General features: G+C 50.0%; 1 protein-coding gene across 2 annotated transcripts; it reads right to left on the bottom strand.

The window, feature by feature from the left end:
• Window positions 1–12,422: 12,422 nt before the first annotated feature.
• Window positions 12,423–15,240, bottom strand: NKX2-5 (NK2 homeobox 5). Of its 2 annotated transcripts, none has more exons than XM_039235759.1 (2): window positions 14,910–15,240; window positions 12,423–13,370 (listed from the first exon to the last, which is right to left on the bottom strand). In XM_039235759.1, the coding sequence occupies exons 1-2, from the start codon at window positions 15,238–15,240 to the stop codon at window positions 12,730–12,732; spliced, it is 972 nt and encodes a 323-aa protein (XP_039091690.1). In that variant the 3' UTR covers window positions 12,423–12,729. The 2 variants fall into 2 exon arrangements, with proteins under 2 accessions (XP_039091690.1, XP_039091691.1); XM_039235760.1 differs by lacking the exon at window positions 12,423–13,370 and adding an exon at window positions 13,618–13,697.
• Between the last annotated feature and the right edge of the window lie 4,061 nt (window positions 15,241–19,301).

Genomic DNA, 19,301 nt, shown 5'->3' on the forward strand with positions numbered 1-19,301 from the left:
GTTAACAAGACCAGCCAGCCCATGATGCCCCCTTCTCTGGGAACAGTTGCAATGCCCTGGGCGGGCCCTGAGTTCCCTTGTAGCACAGTTGATTGATCCAGGGAGAGAACGCCTCCAGCTGCTCTCCTGAGTCCCTGACCACGGATGGAGCTTCACAGGCTGCAGTCACTGGGACTCTAACGAGGGCTGCGCTGTGAACTCCTCCTCCAGGTGGGCCTCCAGGATGCACTGGTTCTACACCACCTGGACCTTTGTTGTTTGGATCCCCCTTGGATTTGATGAGCTGCTCTAAGAACTGTTCAATGAAGTCCTCTTTTGAGTTTGTTTAGCCAGAGTTGGCTTCTGTCCTATGCTACCATAGAACCTTAAGCCAATACCATTTCATTTCTTATAACTGCAGGTAAATGAGAAAAGATACTACAGAAATTTAAAACCCTCAAAATGCGGCTGTCATTATGAAACTTATGCCTTCTGTAGTTGTAACTTAAAAAGCCCTATTTCCTACGACCCAGCAATTGCACCACTAGGTATTTATCCAAAGGACACAAAGATGCTGATTCGAAGGGGCACATGCACCGCAATGTTTATAGCAGTGCTATCAACAATAGCCAAATTATGGAAAGATCCCAAATGTCCATCAATTGACAAAATGATAAAGAAGAGGGGCGCCTGGGTGGCTTAGTCGGTTAAGCGTCCGGCTTTCGCTTAGGTCATGATCTCGCGGTTCGTGGGTTCAAGCCCCGCGTCGGGCTCTGTGCTGACAGCTAGCTCAGAGCCTGGAGTCTGTTTCGGATTCTGTGCCTCCCTCACTCTCTGATTCTCCCCTGCTCATGCTGTCTCTCTCTCTCTCAAAAATAAATAAAAATATTTAAAAAAAATAAAATAAAAATCTCAGTCTGTTAATCATACAAAATGGCATATTAATAAAGTATTCATCGTAACATCATTTACAAGACACAAAAGTTGGACAACCTAAACATTCGTCAGTGAGCAACAAAATAACTACTATATCCATGCAGCGAAACAGTATGTACTTATAATGCAAAGAGTAAGGTGCTTTACTAACTGATATGGAGCCATCTCCAAAAATTATTTTAAAAAAGCAAGGTGCAGAACAGTGAGTCTAAAATCTGCCACTTATGTAAAGGGGGCAAATAAAAAAAGAATCTCACGTATTTACTCGTTTATGCCTCAGCTATCTGTACAAGGATTCAGTGTGTCACTATATATCCTTTTTGTGCTTTGTGAAATTTTTCTAAACAATCAAAGAATGATTCGATATAACATTCAGACAGAATGAGTCATAAAACACATATGTGCAGTTTTACTTATCGTAGCAAAGCGATACCCGTGTAGCTGCCATCCAAGTGGAGGAATATAATGTTACTGGGAAAATCTACCGTTGATCAAAACCTCCACTCTCTTTCTGGAGCTTCACACACTTCAGCTCCATGTCACCATTCCCCATGTAGAAGTTACTGTTGTCTGGTATTAGAAATCTAGCCCCACCTTTTTCTTAACCCCGCGTCTTACATTCAGTGTTGGCTTATATTGGCCCACATATTTACATCTTTCTTTGCTTGTCTTGTATCTCAAGCCCCATATGAGCTTACTGTAATTTTTTAAATGAATTAATAAGTATTTTTAAAAGTGGTCACTCTTAATTTCTAATATGATAAACATCAATAAATATACCAAACAAACTAAAGCTCTTTGGGTCCTCGACAATTTTTAAGAAGTGTAAATTGTTCCTGAGACCAAAATGTTTGAGAACCACTGGTCTAGTGGATTTGTACTATTTCACAAATCACTCCTTGATTTTCTCTCTCTGTGATGAATTGGGCTCACCCTGCCTGGTCTTTGACTTCCTGTTGCCTTGGGTATAAATGGAACACTTTCCTCAGCTCTCAGAAAGCTGGCAACACTTTCTCTTTTTGTCTTTTTTGCTTTTGGGACTTCCTTTTTTAATTGTGATAAAATATACATAACACAGTTTAACACTGTAACTATTTCTAAGTGTGGCATTAAGTACATTCACATTGTTGCGCAAACGTCACTCTTATCCTTCTCCAGAACTGTTTCCTTTTTCCAAACTAAAACTCTGTATCCTTTAAACACAAATCCCCCACTCTTCCTCCCCCCAGCCCCTTGGCAACTACCATCCTCCTTTCTATCTCTATAAATCTCACTCCTCTAGCTAGGTCCTCCTATGAGTGGAACCGTACAATATCCGTTCTTGTGTGTCTGGCTTATTTCACTTAGCATAAGGTCTCCAAGGTTCATTCATGTTGTAGCACATGTTTTAAGGCTTAATATTTCGTTGTATGCTTATAAACCACATTTGTTCATTCATTCGTCGATGAACTAGGTTGCTTCTCTTAGCTATTGCAAATAATGCTGCTATAAACACGAGTGTACAAATATCTGTTTGAGTCTCTGCTTTTACTTCTTTTGGGTGTACATCTTGATGTAGAATTGCTGGGTCAAATGGATATTCCATGTTTCAGTTTTTGAGGAACTGCAGTACTGTTTTCCACAGATGCTACACCATTTTACGGGGCCACAGGTCTCCACCACCTTACCAATGTGTGATTTTCTGTTCTTTCGATAGTAGCCGCCTTCATGGGTGTGCAATGGTGCCTCATTGTGATTTTGATTTGCATTTCCTTGATGGTTAATGAGATTGGGGCATCTTTTTGTGTGTTTATTAGCCATTTGTATGTCTTCTTTGGAGAAATGTCTATTCAAGTCCTTTGCTCATTTTTAAATTAAAATCCTACATATTTTGTGGGATTTATGGTTTCATTTTATAATTGAATGGCCTTATAGAATTGTACTGGTGCTGACAGACCACTACTGGGGGCTACTTGGGACAAAGACTCTCCCTCTCTCTCTCCCTCCCTCCCTCCCTCCCTCTCTCTCTCTCTCTCTCAAAAATAAATTTAAAACATTTTTAAAAATTAAAAAAAATTTGACATATGAATTGTAATTTCCATTTAATCCTATTGCAACCCAGGCTTGAATTATTTGAAGTCCTAAGGAAGCCTTCCTGGTATAAAATTTAAGAGTACCACTGGCCAGGCACATAATGGAGTATTTCCTTCCCACTTCTCCCAGCTTCCCGCCCCGGTTTGTTGTGATGGAGAGGAGAGGGTTGCAGCCTGTAAGCTCAGTGACTTGATTCGCTTCGCCTCTTTGTCCTCGGTTGAAATAGTACCTGGATTCATTTCACAGAATTGTTCGGAGGCCCAAATGGGCATATGGCTTTTTAAAAAAATTTTTTTTTAATGTGTATTTACTTTTGAGACAGACAGACTATGAGCGGGCGGGGGGGGGGGGCAGGCAGAGAGAGAGAGAGAGAGAGAGAGAGGGAGACACAGAACCCAAAGCGAGCTCCAGGCTCTGAGCTGTCAGCACATAGCCTGGCATGGGACTCGAACTCATGAACCATGAGATCATGACCTGAGCCGAAGTCGGACGCTCAGCCAAATGAGCCATCCAGTCACCCGGGGCATATGGCTTTTAAGGGCTCAATGTACAGCAGACTAAATAACATTTGACAGCTGAAAAATTATGATCATTAGATACTATAAAATAATATTGATAATAGCTTATAATGTAAAATAATAGTATATACTATTTTTTTTTTTTACATACCTGAGAGCCTCCCAGAAGCAGTTTTTATCTTGCTTTTTTTCACTTTGAAATATATCTTGGGCAGAGCCTCCTTATTCTAAGGCTAAGTCCTGAAATTCAGGACATTGTGATTATTTGGGGGCTGTACTTTAAAATTGTGAAATACAGCATTTTACATGCATACACAAAAGAGTGTTATAATTTGCAAAATTTAATTGGCCATTTAACATTTATGCACTTCACTGTAATTCATATTGAAAAGTTAAATACTAATAAAATAAAAATAAAGAGCATATATATGTATAGTTTAAAGCATAATGAAATAAACTCCCGAGTACTCATCACTCAAACCAAGACATAGGCCGTGGCCCTACCCCTAAGTCCCCACTGAAAGCTCCCCCCAATTGCAATTCTCTTTCTCTCCCCCAGAAGCAGCCACTATCTGAATTTTGAGCTATTCATTCACTTGCTTGACTTTATAGTTTGGACATCTAGGTGGGTGCACTTCTTAACTAATTCATCATGTTATTTTGCCCATTTTCACCATTATGTAAATGGAATCTCATTGTCCATATTCTTCGGTGGCTTGCTCCTTTTGCTCACCTTTGAGCACTGATTCATCTTTGAGATTGATTCATGTTGACGGGTGTGGCTATGGTACCTACATTTTGACTGGTGTATAATATTCTGTGGTGTGATTCTTCAATCCAGCTGTTGACAGGCATTTGGGTTGTGTCTAGTCCATACTATTACACACAAAGCTATTTTGAACTTAGTTACATAATTACATATGTCTCTGGGTGCACAAATATAAGAATATCCCTGGGATATGTGCCTAGATATAGAATCGCTGAATCTAGGGGAGGCTCATATTCAACTTTCCTAAGTTGTGCCAAACTGTCTTCTAAAGGCTTTCTACTTGGTAATGCGTCTTCCAGAGGAGTAATTCCCATTGCTGCTTATTCTCCCAATTTATGGTACTAATGGCTGATTTCTGCCAGTCTGGTGGGTGAATTATAGTACCTCGTCATGACTTTTTGTTTTTCTAAGTAATGAGTAGATCAATTGTATTTATATGTTTTGAGGACATTTGTACTTCATTCTCCATGAAATTCCTATTCATTTTATCTGTCCACTCTTCCCTTTTGGATAATTTGTCTTCATTCATTCATTCATTCATTCATCACATTTCATTCAGCATCTACAAGGGCCAAGTACTCTACTATATGCTTGGGATACATCACTGAACAAAAAATGACATTAAAAGTTGACAAGGGTTAAAGGAAAAGAAATAGGGACTGCCCGGAGAATGTGGGGGGGGGGTGCAATTTTAAATAGAGTAGTCAGGGTCAGCCTTATGATAAGGACATTTGAGTAAAGACTTAAACCAGATGAGGCATTAGCCAGACAAATATCTGAGAGAATGCTGTTCCAGGCAAAGAGAACAGCCAATGTAACGGCCCTAAGGCAGGAGTATGTGCCATGTTTGTGTGACAAACAGCAAGGAAGTCAAAGAGGCCTGGAGTGCAGTGTTGAGGAAGCGTGTTGGGATTTCATTATTTATTCTGCATACTAATATTCTGTTGGCCACATGCATTACAAATATCTAATGTAGACAATCTTTTCCTTTAAGTTTATGCATTTTGGTGTCAGATTTAAGTAAACTTTTCTTACCATAAGGCCATAAAATTTTTTCCTACGTCATCTTCTAAATGTTATGTAGGTTTCATTCATCTTGATTTAATTTTCATGAATGGTGTGAGGTAAGAGTCCAATTTCATTTGTTTTTTGTCTCACGAAGCACTATTTTGTAGAAAAGCCCACCCTTTCCCCACTGACCTTCAAAAATAATTGTGTTATGGGGGCACCTGGGTGGCTCAGTCAGCTGAGTGCTGGACTCTTGATTTTGGCTCAGGTCATGATCTCACAGTTCATGAGTTTGAGCTCCGCATTGGGCTCTGCACTGACAGTGCGTGGATCCTTCTTGGGATTCTTCCTCTCTCTCTGCCCCTTCCCTGCTTTTCATCTCTCTCTGTCTCTCAAAACAAATAAATAAAAACTTAAAAAAATAAATAACTGTGTTATGGATCATACATGATGATAGGTGCCCCTTTCTGTTCCATTGGTTTATTTGTCTGCCCTTGTGCCAACACCATACTGGGTTAACAACCAGGGCTTTATAAACCCTGTTATCTGATGGGTAAAGAACCTCCCCATCTTGTTTTCCTTATTGAAGAGCATCTTGGCTTTTCTTCAGAGTTCCATGTGAGTTTTCTAATCAGCCTGTCAAGCTACATTATACACATATACACTACTAGCATTTTGATCGGGATTACGTAGGGACCTTTTAAACCATCATTTCTTTATTTATATGTTCTAAACCTCAAATCTTTCCCAATCGCTCTTGAGATCTTTATCTAGGTGGCTAGGAACTCTGGATCATGGAAATAAGTCAAATAACCACTGGTAAGGGTAAATACGATGATAGCTGAGCGTCATATTTGCCTGGAGTTGGAGAAAAGGGGAAACTATTTTTTTAAGTCATTAAAAATTGTTTTTAAATGTTTATTTATTTATTTTTGATAGACAAAGCTCAAGCAGGGGGAGGGGCAGAGAGAGAGGGAGACAGAGAATCTGAAGCAGGCTCCAGGCTCTGCGCTGTCAGCACAGAGCCCAACACAGGGCTCAAACTCATGAACTGTGAGATTATGACCCAAACTGAAGTTGGACTCTTAACCTACTAAGCTACCCGGGTACCCCTATTCTTTTTAATTTGTAAGGAGAGAGCTAAACTAAGGTCATTAGCAAGATATATTTCCTACTGTTGAAATTGCACAAGGGTTTATGAAGGGCCACAGAAGAACAATAATGAATGATAACTGTTGCATTCATTGAAACTGAGAACTCCTTTCTATATAGCAGCTTTTTAAAAAGACCGCTCCTAAAAAGCTGAGGATAGAGGAAAACAGCTGGAGCTAATGCAAGTCAATGCTGCAATTGAGATTTCTGTAAGCTGGAGTTTGGGGTGGGGATAGTTGGGGGGTGTACTGGAAAGAAGAGGGCTTGGTATTAGAACCCAGCTTGGCTACTTCCTAACTATTGGAACAGGGCAACTGACAAAACCTTTTAAAGCCTCACCTTCCACATCTGTAAAATGGAGCCCATGATGAGCAGTTAATTGTGGGGCTTTGATGGGCTTACACAGACAGAGGGCCAGTGGAAAGCCTGGCACACTGTAAATCCCTATTGAGGCTGGTTTCCCCCTACTCCCCTTCCTGTGGGACCCCAGGGTAGAGCTTAGAGCCTGGATGAACAGATGGATTGTCTCTGAATAGTCCCCCCAAACTTCTCTCCTCTTCTGTGCAGTACTGGCAGGCACTGGGTTGTGTAACCCACAGGGATGGCTTTGTAGTCTGGGCTGAGACAAGTGTGTCCCAGAGTACCTCTTCCAACCCCAACCCCCTCGGTTTTCCCTCTTTCTGGCCTCCTTCCTGCTCCCAGGGTCCCCGACACTGCCTGGCTTGTGCATAGTCATGGTATCACAGCAGACACACAGAGACCCTGAGATGGAAGAGTGGGGCCTAGCGAGGGGAAATCTGACTCCACTTTCTCCCAGGTCCTCGCGAACCAGACCCTGAAGGGTCTGGGGGCCTCTGTGAGTTGCGGTTCTGCAACTTGCCAGACGATGAGAATCACCTGGTTACCAGGGTTTTCCAGGGCCTCTCCCCGGGAGTCCAATTCAAGGGAGTTGGGGCAGGCAGGGGCTTGGGTTTGTTCCAGCCTCCAGCAGGTCGTGTCCTTTGGCAAGTTGGAGACCTGCTGAGAACGGCTTAAAGAGCCAGGGCTCTCCAGGCACCATCTGATCTAAGCCCGGGCTCCCCCAGTCCGCACTAGCAGAGTGGCCTTAGATAGGCAGTGTCCTAAACTTCTTTGGGTTTCAAAGGAAACAACAGGATGAGATTTATAGGTTTAGCACTTAGCCCTAGGCCTGGCACGAGGCGAGCACGAACAGATGTGAGTCAATACTGTGTACTGTTATCCCAGGCAGCTGTGGGTTGGAGCAGGGTAGTGGGTCTGTGCTGGCTCTGGGTGACCAGCCTATGGTGGGTGCTCATTTTCCACCCTGTTCTGCAGTAGAGTCTCCTGAGATGCAGCAGACTAAGGTGAGGGGTGATTGCCCCCTCCCCCCGCCCCCGGAATCCCAGTTGCTATGCCTCCCCCACTGTGAGATCTTGGGTGGGTCACATCTCTCTGCCCCAAGTGAAGAATAATTGTGCCTAACTCATAGGCTTCTTATGCCTGGCACAAAAAAGCCTTCAAAGAGTTGTTAGCCAATATTATGACTGTACTCTTTAATCAGTTGACAAACATTTCTAGTTGCCCACTCTTTTTAAAAAAAAATTATTTATTTTTGAGAGACAGTGAGTACGAGTGGGGGAGAGGCGGAGAGAGAGGGAGACAGGATCCTAAGCAGCTCTGCACTGGCAGCAGAGAGCCTGATGCGGGGCTCAAATGAACTTCCAGACTCCGGAGATGAGGACCTGAGCCAGAGTCAGAAGTTTAACCGGCTGAGCCACCCAGGGGCCCTCTTGTTGCCCACTCTTTGACCTGGGGACGGAAGGGTGCTTTATACTCAGGTTTCAGAACCAGCCTGCCTAGGTTGTTGTTGTTGTTGTTGTTGTTGTTGTTGTTGTTGTTGTTTTAACCAAGCTCTCCCACTGACCAGCTGTGTGACCTTGGGTGAGTTACTCCTCCTCTCTGAACCTAAGATTGATTTTTCATCTATTTCCTAAGCAGAACTCAGAGATGTGAAAAAGGAGTAGATGGGTTCACTTTGTAAAGATCTCAAGACCGTGCCTGGCACGTGGTATGCTCCAATCCTGATAAATAAATGAAATACAAGCCACAGGCCCCCTTTTCCAGGAGCCCAGTGTAAGGGGCAAGTAGGCAAGCCCTGGGGACTCTGTCTCCCGCAGCGGGGCTTTAGCCCGAGCCCGGGAGCCTGAAAGACTTCCCGGAGGAGGCGAGGGGCGGCGTAGGGTTCCTGGCTGTTGTCAAGGTCCGGGGTCTGCAGCGCTCCCTGGAGGTTCTGTGGGTCCTTTTCAATACAGGTAACGAGAGTCACAACTTGGTGTTTTTCTAAGAGGTATCTACAAAATTAAGAAAACAGGAGCTACTCTGATTTGACAAAAGCTTTATCTGCTAGCTGGAAATAACGCAAGGAGGGAGAGGACCTCCGGGCCAGAGGGCGGCTTCACGGGGAAGGGCGGGGTCGTCTGGCGTCTTTCCGAGTGGGAGACCCCAGCCACGTCCCTCCTCTGCCAGCCTGCGAGGGCGAGGCGCGGCGGGGCCACTGTACCCGAGCCCCGGGGGCCAGCTCTTTTCCCATTTAACATCATGGTGTATCTCTCGTTTGTTTTTTTTTTAATTGTTAAAAATGATTATATTTGAAAGAGAGACAGAGTGAGAGGAGGAGGGGCAGAAAGCGAGGGAGACACAGAATCAGAAGCCGGCTCCAGGCTCCATCGGAGCTTTCAGCACGGGGCCCCACAGCCACAGCGGGTCGAAATCACCAGTCACGAGATCATGACCTGAGCTGAAATACAACGCTTAACCGAATGAACTACCCAGGCACCCCTCTCTCATTGTTTTTTAACTGGGGCGTCCTTCTTTGATTTTTTAAAATGATTAACTGTAATCGCCTATGTGCTTCCCCTGGCATTCCGGGAATGCGGAGCCTGCCTGCCGCCACCCCAATCCCTGAGCGCTTCGCCACCTCGGAGGTGGCCCGCACTTCTCATCTGTTTCTTAATTTTCTGTCCTGGTTGAATTTTCTCGCTGCACGCATCGTTTATGTAACACTTGAAAAACAAAACAAACACTACGGATTTAATTTGGAAAGGACCAATGTGTAAACGCGGGAGTTGTTTAGGATACTTCTGACATCCCTGCGGGGTGGCCGCCCCCACTTCTGGATCCTACACCTTCTGACGGTGCTTCCCACCCCCACGCACTACAGTTTGCCCTACAATGAGCCTGAATATTAAGCCTGAGACTCTCACCCTACTGGTGGGAGTGTGGGGTCGGCTCTGTGCCATGGCCAGAAGCAGGGTCCCGCTGCACCTTTCTGGGAGAGAGCAACCTAACGTGGCAGGCTTGTGTTTCTTCAACATGCATCCCCCTGTGCCCCTCAGTACAAGCCTAATGGGTTTCCCCAGCTCCCGCTGGGGGAATGTATAACCTTGACCATTACCATAACCTCAGGTCCCCAGTTTCATCGTTTGCAATGAACTCCTATAAAGCATTAGGCCGGGAGTGCCGGCAATTGACGAGCCCCATGCCAGCCAGGTATTGTTACCAGTTTGTAAGAGACATTGGGGTCACTCAGCTGGTCCCTGAACAGACCGGATAGAGAGAGAGTCATCATAGAAAAATCCTCAGGAGGGGCGCCCAGCTGGATCATTCGGCAGAGCATGGACTCTTGATGTCGGGTGGGAAGTTCCAGCCACAGGTTGGGGGTAGAGTTTACTTAAAATTAATTAATTTAAAAAATGAAAAAAGAAAAATCCTCGCTGTATAATGTTAAGTGAAAGAATTATTCTCTCTACTGTGACCATAGATGTGTGTAACATGAAAAAGGCCAGTGAATGTGCAGGACCCCAGGAGGTTGTGGGCAAATACACTGATCTGATTCAGAGCTCAAACATGCGTGAGTTCCAGAGAGAAGGATTTCAGTGGGTGTGTGAGTTAGGCGCCTGTGCGCTGGGTACGCGTGGTAGGAGAGTGCTGTCAGCCTTCGGAGCTGGACTGGTGGCCTGGAGGAACCTCAGCGTACCCGTCTGTGAGATGGGACCAAGGCATGCATCTTTGAGAGGGATAGGGAGCTCCGAACATGCTGGAGGTAAAGGCTTAAAGCAGAGTTGTAGGCCGGGAATGTGGAATTCTGGGACTGAACTGAACATATCCTCCTCCCCATGGCGCTGGCCTTAGAGCAGAGGGAATAAATCCGGGGGCCCAAAGCCAAGCCATGAGTTCAGCCATTTCCCCTTCTTCACAAAGCCAAGTGCAAAACCCTGCGATGATCGATTGTGTGCTCCCCATGACATCCAGCCCAGAATCGTGCAGCTCCCAGAAAGAGGTAGCTTTTAGAACCTCCTGGCATCTTCCCCTCTCCCACCTGTGGGGTGTGTCGAGCCCGGGGGCAGCACTTACCCAAAGAGGCGACAGGACAGGCACTGGCAGCCCTGCGTGGGGCCCGGCAGGTCAGCAGGAGGGTCCTGGGTCCACCAGGCTTGGTTTGGGGACTCTTCCCGGGCATTAGGGCACATCGAGTCGCGCTTGGTCCCTGAAGGCCCCAAGCAGTGTTTTGGCTGCGACCAGGAGGTCTAAGCCAACTGCCTGAAGTACCACAAGGTCGGCCCAGTGCTTCCTGGGGGAAAATCTCAGAAAAACCCATATTCCTCGGAAACTCAAAGCTCTGACTCCTCCCCGACCCTCCCATTTCATCCCCTTTAAGAAGGGCAGTTAGTTCCCACAACCTAGAGGCTGGAAGTAGAAGAGCCCAGCAGGTGGGATCTGGGCTCAGAGCAAGGTGTCCTTGTTACCTGCATTTTACAGAGGAGAAACTGAAGGCTAGGCGAGCAGCCAACAGGTCTCACAGTAAGCATGTTTTTAGCTTAACTTCCCTGAGCCTGTTTCTCATCCGTAAAACCTAATCGGTAGCATTCATAGGTCGGGACGATTGGCAAAATTCGTTAAATGCGGAGAGGAGAGGATGGGAGTGGGGTTTGGGTGGGAGGTTCCCTGGCTCCATGAATTCTCGTGGCCTAGCCCCAGCTGGAGGTGAGCGTGGTAGACAGGACACCTCTGCGTGGAGCCCACCAGCTGGGGCCACTCCTGGCGGGGCTGGGGGAGTTCAGGGAAGCTTGACGAGCTTTTTGGTTCCAGGTTTTCCCGTCTGTAAAATGGACTAAGGTGTTCTTTTAAGCAGGATGAATTACGGTGTGCTCCAACCGCATAGGACCCAGGTCCCTTTGCTCTCTGAGGCCCAGCACCTCAATTGTGCCTGACAGGTAGCGTTCAAGCAAGTAAGGTTGGGAGTTCTGGCAAGGACTCTCTGTGAAGTGAGATCTGGAATAGAAGCTCTACCACTACTGGCTATTTGCTCACAGGCAGGTCATTAGACTTCTCAAGGGTCTGCTCGACGTTAAAACAGGACCTCCTTTTTGGGCATTATTGAAGAATACAGAAGACAGTGCCAGCAAGTATCTAACAAAGGACCCAGCACGAGTTTACTATTATTATTAATTTGCTCGGTGAATGCCTATATCTGCAACTCTAGATCAGACAGGGATGCCAGCTCTGCTTTCTAAAATTCCGTTTCTACGGGGGGGGGGGGGGGCCGGGGCACGGGTAGCTCAGTCGGTTGAGCCTCCGATTTTGCTCAGGTCATGATCTCAGGGTCTTTGTGTTGGAACTCCAGGGCCCACTCCCTGGAGCCATCGCGGGGCCCGCTTCCATCCTCTGTCTCCCCCTCTCTCAGCCCCTCCCCTGCGCTCTCTCTCAAAAATAAATACAAAAATTTTAAAAATCCCTTCAAAACTCAGTTTCTGAAGCGCCGCAAGCCGAAAGAAGCACACATGTGGGATCAGCGCACTCTCTTTAATGAGAAGAGGATTCCCATTTCTTACAGCAACAGGTAAAAACATAAATACGGGTGGGTGGGCGGCGGCAAGGCAGCAAGGGCCCGGGCGCCGGGCCCAGGCTCGAAGAAAGGTGCACCCGGGCTCCCAGTCCCAACTGGCCCATGTTCAGCCCGTTGTGGGTGCTCGCGGGCGTTTGGAGGGCTCCCGGGGCGACCGCTGAGGCACCAGGCTGCGGGATCGTTCGCCGCAAGCTCTGTAAACGCGGCCACAAACTCTCCCGAGCATGAGGACAAAGGGGCGTCGGGCGGAAAAAGCTCCTAGGCCCCTGCGGGAGTGAACGTGAAATCCAAGGGACGCGGAGACACGTCAGGGGGTCCTCCCTCCCCCGAGAGTCAGTGTCCCTCTCTAGAGATGGGATCGGTCGGGGCGCCCCAGGTAGGGCCCTTCCCTACCAGGCTCGGATACCGTGCAGCGTGGACACTCCCGAGTTGCCCTGCGGAATCCCGGGGCTCTGCACCGCGTTCAAGTCCCCGACGCTGAAGTTCACGAAGTTGTTGTTGGTGGCGGCCGTAGCCGACTGCGCCGGGGGCGGCCCGGCCGGGTAAGCAGCGGCGCAGCTGTAGCCGGGGCTGCAGGCCGCGCCGCCGTAACCCGGGTAGGCGGGGTAGGCGTTGTAGCCGTAGGCGTTGAGGCCCACGCCGTAAGCCGGCGCGTAGGGCGCCGAGTCCCCGAGGCACGGCTTGCCGTCGCGCACAAGCACTGGCACCGCGATCCTGCGGGCCGGCGGCGGCGGCGGCGGGGGCAGCCCCACCAGCTCCAGAGTCTGGTCCTGCCGCTGCCGCTTGCATTTGTAGCGCCGGTTCTGGAACCAGATCTTGACCTGCGTGGAAGTGAGCTTCAGCACGCTGGCCAGCTGGTCGCGCTCTGGCGCCGACAGGTACCGCTGCTGCTTGAAGCGCCGTTCCAGCTCGTAGACCTGCGCCTGCGAGAAGAGCACGCGCGGCTTCCTCCGCCGTCGCGCCCTGGGTCGTTCGGAGCCGTCGGCCTCCGGCTTCTCCAGCTCCACCGCCTTCTGCAGTGAGCACAGCTCTGCGGGGAAACAGAGGGGCAGAGGGACGCAAGGTCAAGTCGGAGCGGCCCGATCCGCGGAGCGCCGGCCGGGTAATTAGCCCTAGTGGGTGCCACCCCCGACCTGCCTGGAGCGCCCAGCTTGGCTGCGTCTCCTCTGCCCAGCGCACTGGACAGGGCACTGGGCGCCACCGACAGCTCGCTTTCCGACCCACAGTTAGCATTTGTTGAATGCTTACTATATGCCAGGCATGGCTCTAGGCACTGGAGAACATAACACGGGAGGTCCTTGCCCTCGGGGAATTCACATTCTGGTGAGGGAGACGGACTGTGACTTAAGATCTCAGGCTGCAAAGAAAATAAAACCGGATGATGCCCTGGGGCGAATTAGATTAAGGCTACTTTGGCTTGAGAATTTATATGAAGGGAGACCAAGGCCTCACCCCAGGCTCGGTCACACTGTCTCAAAATTACAGAACCCCGAAGAAACAGAAGGGGAAGAGGCGTTGGGGCTTGTCCAGCGCCCAAGAAACCGCGGATAGGGCAGGCAGCCTCGGAACCTGCCCGGCCCGCCTGCTCGAGTTGGAGTCGAATTGGTAGCGGTCAATTGTATTGACCCGCCAGCAGCTGTCTCCCGGCCTTCCCCTTTGCTCCTAGACAAAACTCTCTAGGCTAGAAAGTTCCCTTCTTGGTTCACTGCGGGCCATTGCCCGGCGCCCCCTGCCACCTCGGATTCCCCAGTTGGAACAAGGTCTCCCAGCGTATCCCCTTCTGCGGCCGAGCCAGCCTCCCCTCTCCCCGATCCTGGGAAGGCATTCGCGGCGATGCGGCCACTTTCCGCAGCCATCCCCTCCATTTCTTCACGCCCTTGCTCCCGTGGATTTTTCTAACTTTTTCCAGGAGAGAACCCCTCGACCCTGGTCGCCTTGGGAAGTTGTACCAGAGAAATAAAGCTGCTAATCAGATTCCTGAGAGTCCGCGGTATCTCATTTTAAACTCAAGGCCTTTGTTCCCAGAGAGTCCACTGTCCTGGCACAAAGGAAAAGCCCTAGAAACCCGGGTTACCGGTGGGCTATCAAAGGTCCTGGACGTTTCTCCAGTTGTGAGCAAAAGTATGTCTGTTGTGCAGAATTTTAACTTCTGTTTAGATGTTTTTGGCAGATTTTGAAAAGGCCTTTAAACCCTAAACAGATTTAAAAACAACGACAACAATCCTAACATAGAGAATATCTCGTTCTCTGTTCTGTCTACCACAAACCGATCGCTAACTGGGTTGAGTGAGGCTGCTGCCTCCTGGGGCTTTGTTAGGCCAATAGAAAAGAATTCTTTCTTTTGTCTCTTGTTTCTGATCATCTCAATCCAGCACTTCTTTTAAACCTCCGATTGCACGCGGGGCACAGGGCCCTGGCGACGACCTTGTTTCTCAGGCTCAGGCCCCCTGCGTTCGGCCCTCCGCCCAGGCACTCGGGTCTCCTCTACCCAGGCCAGAGTTTCTCCGCGGCGTTTGGGGACACAGAAGCGACCCCCAGGAGGGAGCAGGGGCCTGTGTTTCTTTCTCACCTTTCTTGTCTGCCCGAGGATCCTTGGCAGGGTCGGGGTCGCCATAGGCACGCGGATAGAAGGCGGGGGCTCCGGGGAAGGCAGGCGCACACTTGGCAGGCGAGGGCGCGGGGCCCAGCTCGGCGCGCAGCTCCGGGAGAGCGGGCGCCGCGGCCTCCGGCCCCGCGTAGGCCTCGGGCTTGAAGGCGGCCAGCATGCAGGAGGCGGGCGCCAGGGTGGCCTCCAGGCGCGCGGAGAGCTCCCCGGCAGCCAGACCGCGCTGCTGCTGCTCCAGGTTCAGGATGTCTTTGACCGAGAACGGCGTGGGCGTGAGCGCGGGGCTGGGGAACATGATGGCAGCGCGCGTCTCACAGCGCCAGGTGGGCGGCAGAGAGCAGCGCTGCCCACGGCCTTTGGCAGCCTCCCTGCATGGTGCCCGCCACTCGCCCGCGCACCCGCCTTCCCGCTCGGGTTGTGGCCAGGCTGCAGGTAGTGCGGAGCACAAGGGGCCGGAGAGGCGGGATCAGGACAGAGGAGGGGGACTCAGGCTGCCATTGGGCCAGGGGCCCCGATGACAGGAGCGATGAGCAGTTTCGTGTCACCTAATATAGTCATACGGCTAAAAAAAAAAAAAAAAAAAATCCTGTTCAGCTTTTTAAAGGGGCCGCAAAGCATTTGGAAGGCTCTCCCTCTGCTCCTGCAGCCTGAGATTTCTCCGTAGTACTAGCCTGAAACCCCACTGAGGCGCATATGCAAGTAAAGGACCTAATTCTTCTCTGGATATGGAGTCTGGGTCAGATTGGGTGGATCTGGGGGTGAAGAAATGTTCCTCAGAACCTAAAACAGAATGCAGCAGTGAAGGATTGGGTAGGGAGCTGGGGGAGGAGAGTCATTTCCAGGAGTCGTAAAGAGTTTTGTTTTGTTTTGTTTTAAATGCAAGTGAAGAGTTTGTAAAAGAAGAGAAGCACTGGGAGAAAGTTTGATCTTGGGTAATGGCAGGAGGGGGAGATTCTGGATAATTTTGGGGTTCTGTTTGGTTTGACTTACAGGGCCAGTCATGCCCCAGTAGACCTCCTTTCTCAGGAGCCCTGGGCAGTTATGGGACTGTGGATGGCCACCTTCTATGGTAGTAGTGCAAGTTATACACACACACAACTCCAGGGGGCGTCAGTCACTATCAGTCTCCTCTCAGAGATGACCACCCCCTTAATAATGAAACAAATCCAGAATCCCAGCGGTCAACTCGGCTTCTCAGAAGAGTGCTGTCTTCTAGGGCGGCCTACCTTCCAGCCGCCTAGTTTTTCCTTTCCTGGAGCCCACCATTCCTGCCTTCCACTTTCCCCTGTCCTTCCTGCCTGGTAGAAAGGCGTCTAGGCCTCAGCAGCCCCAGCACTTCAGGCTCCAGCCCAGGCTTAGTTCTCAGGCAGGTGGGGATCTCAGAGCGCATAGGGGCCAGGATTTCTCAGACACCTCCGCGCCAGCTTTGGCTCGGAGCAGGGCACCCCACAGCAGGCAGCCGCGCCAGGCGGCATGTGGGGGCAGGGCAGGGCACACGGAGTGTTAATTTTTAGCCCCAGGGTCAGTTTAGAAGTGATCTGCTATCAGACAAATCTGCCAATGTTTCAGGAGCGCAAGCTACCTACCCGGCCAGACCCTGTGCGGGTCCACCTCATCCCTCTGAGTTCCTCGGGAGATCTGATGAAAGTCTGGGCGACTCCCTCACCCCCAGAACAATTTAGAGAAGTGCTCTGTTTTGTGTACAGTTTCAGGATCCAGGCAGGCAGAATGGCCCCCAGGTTGAGGTCGCTGCCTTACTTTATCTCTGGAGTTGGCGGGGCTTGTTAGGGGAAACGCGTCTATTTTCACAAGTCTCGACCCAGGCTTGTACCAGGAAGGCGCAGGCGTGGTGTGGGGACTTGGTAAGAATGGAGACTGAGAAGGCTCAGCTTTTAGGAGAGGGCGTGTTGGGGACTAGGGAAGAAGTGCTTGGAGTAGAAGAGTGGCGCTGGCACGCAGGGGCAAAGGCAAACCAAGGGCACGGGCTGCGACTCCCAAATTCACACTAAGCACCAAGGAAACGCACAAAGCAGAGGGACAAGGTGGTGTCTGTCCGGAACATGGACCTTGGGGTGCTCAAGCAGGACGGTGAGCCTTCTGGCAACTCCGCGGAAGAGCAAGATTGGATTAAGCACAGGCCTAACATAGGTGCCTTTCCAGTCCCCATCAAACCCGCACTCCCAAGATCTGTGGCCTTCGGGCTAGGGAGGAGAGTGGACCCCACGTGGCTCTTCCTAGTGTCCTAGCTCTCGACCCCGACTTCCAGGAGCCAGGCGCCAGTACCAGGCCCTGGCTTTCGCTGCGGAAATCTACCTTTGAATTTTCCAGCCAGGGTTGAAGCGCGTTTCTGGGGGATCCTTAGCTGGGTCTGCAGAGAGACGTCTTTTTCAAATGTGTGTGTGAGAGGGAGGAGAAGGGGGTGCTCTCAAGCCTCAGGAACCCTTGGCATTCACCCATCTCCCAACCCCCCAATTTGGGTTCTCACCTGAGGAACCTGCAGATCAGTGGCCCTCTTCGGCCCTTCCATGCCATGCTTTAGTTACTGTCCTCAACTAACCTAGCTTGGGGGCCTACCTCCCCTTTGAAGATTTTGGGGGGGAGTGGGAAAGGATGCCTATCGCCTAGGCGGTGACGTCTGGCAAACGAGCCACATCCGATTCAATTAAATGTCTCATTCAAAAGAGCTCCAAGCGAGGGTCCTGGGAGGGCTGTTAAGTGAATAGGCTGGTCCGGCAGCTTGCGATGACAGTTTGAAAGATTAGTGTGAGCCGATGCCTGAAATATTACCGTTTAATGGGGGACATCGAGGCTGCATCCGGGATCCCTGTTTTTAGTTTAGTGTTTCTCTCTCTCTCTCTCTCTCTCTCTCTCTCTCTCTCTCTCGTGTGTGTGTGTGTGTGTGTGTGTGTGTGTGTTTAAGAGATAGTTCTGCAGGAAGGAAAAAAAACCAACCTTGGCATTTCCTTTGCAAATCAAGGCGGTTAAGATTTATCACCTATTTTCGGGTATGGTTCCCAGGGCTGACAGACCTGTGGGTCAGGTGTCATGAAAAGGGGAGGAAAGAAAACCCTCCCTATTTGGAAGAAATCGGTGACTTCTCCGCTCCCTATACCTTCGGTGAATCCGATAATAGTTTTCCTGGGCTCTAGAACAGGCCTTAGAGCTGCTGGTGAGAGGAAATCCGGGCAGAACAAAACAAAACAAAACAAAACAAATATATAGGAGCAAAGTCGAAATTGGGTGGACCCACGCTAGTCTCCACAGAGAAGTGTCCAAGAACAATTGCTAACTTCTTTTTGCAGTCGTCACTTTCTGAGTGAGTAAAACTTTTTGTTTTCTTTAAATAGAAGTTGCAGTGGCTGGGGGTGGGGAGGTACGAAATTTGATTCTCCAGACTCACTAGGCATCTTCCTTCCCAAGGGCGGCTGACCCAACCTGGACGTCTCTCTAAGCCGCACTTTGGCCAAACTAGCAGGACAAACAAACAGCCTTCAGACTACAGAAAAGGAGAGAGAGACAGAGACAGAGAGGAGAGATCGAAAAATCTATCCATCTATTTCCTTGCCTTTTAAAGAGTTGGGGCTTTAAGAGGAGCCAAATTCCAGATGACTTGAGCGCGTTCTACGCGCATAAAATATTATTAATTGAAAAAGCGATCAGCACGGCCCAAGCCGGCCCCCCTTTCCTGCAATCAGCACGGCTGGCCACAAAAGGTATATATGATTAATTGAAAGATAAGCTGGAACTATCACCGGGAATGTCATTAATGCGCCGGGGAGACGTCCATTGGAGACAGGCGGCGTTATCCGCGGCTTTATCTTCAACAACGCCTCGCTCTCCGCCCGCGCCGGGGAAACAGATGGGGGTTTCTGTCTGGGACGCTCGCCCCATGTTTATATTTTGGGAAGAATCGCAACTCGTGGGAGTCCCCGGCGGGCCCCCTGATAAATGAACATTAGCACTTTTTCGGACTACTGTATCAACAAAGGGGCTGCGGCGCGGCAATAATTGGCGAGAAAGCAAACAGAGGGCCGAGAGCGCGCCTCTGCTCTTCGTCCGGCTGATGGATGAGCAGCGGCGGCTGCGGCCCGGCTCCCGGCCCTCCGCCCGGCTCCGCGGTCTGGCCGCGGGGCCCCTCCGCTGCCCTGGCTTCCTTCCGGGCCCGGGGTTGGGGGCGGGGGACGACTCCGAGGGCTGCCGCTCGCGTCCCCAGCTTCCGACGGGTCCAGGCGGCCCTCGGGGGGCACTGGACGCTGCCTGCAGGGGGACGCGCCTCACCCAGGTGGCTCAGCCGCCGTCAAATCCTCGTTTTGCTGCTGTTTCTAGAGCTCGCGTTGGGTGAGCCACACGATCTCC

Source organism: Hyaena hyaena, unplaced genomic scaffold, assembly GCF_003009895.1.
Source record: "Hyaena hyaena isolate Hyena2069 unplaced genomic scaffold, ASM300989v1 scaffold_102, whole genome shotgun sequence".
Classification (NCBI taxonomy): Eukaryota; Metazoa; Chordata; class Mammalia; order Carnivora; family Hyaenidae; genus Hyaena; species Hyaena hyaena.

Excerpts from the sequence above, each read along its gene's own strand:
- NKX2-5 (XM_039235759.1), bottom strand. The coding sequence starts at position 15,240 with ATGTTCCCCAGCCCCGCGCTCACGCCCACGCCGTTCTCGGTCAAAGAC. Across the intron at positions 13,371-14,909 it reads TCCTCGGGCAGACAAGAAAG|AGCTGTGCTCACTGCAGAAG; the intron begins GTGAGAAAGAAA and ends GTTTCCCCGCAG.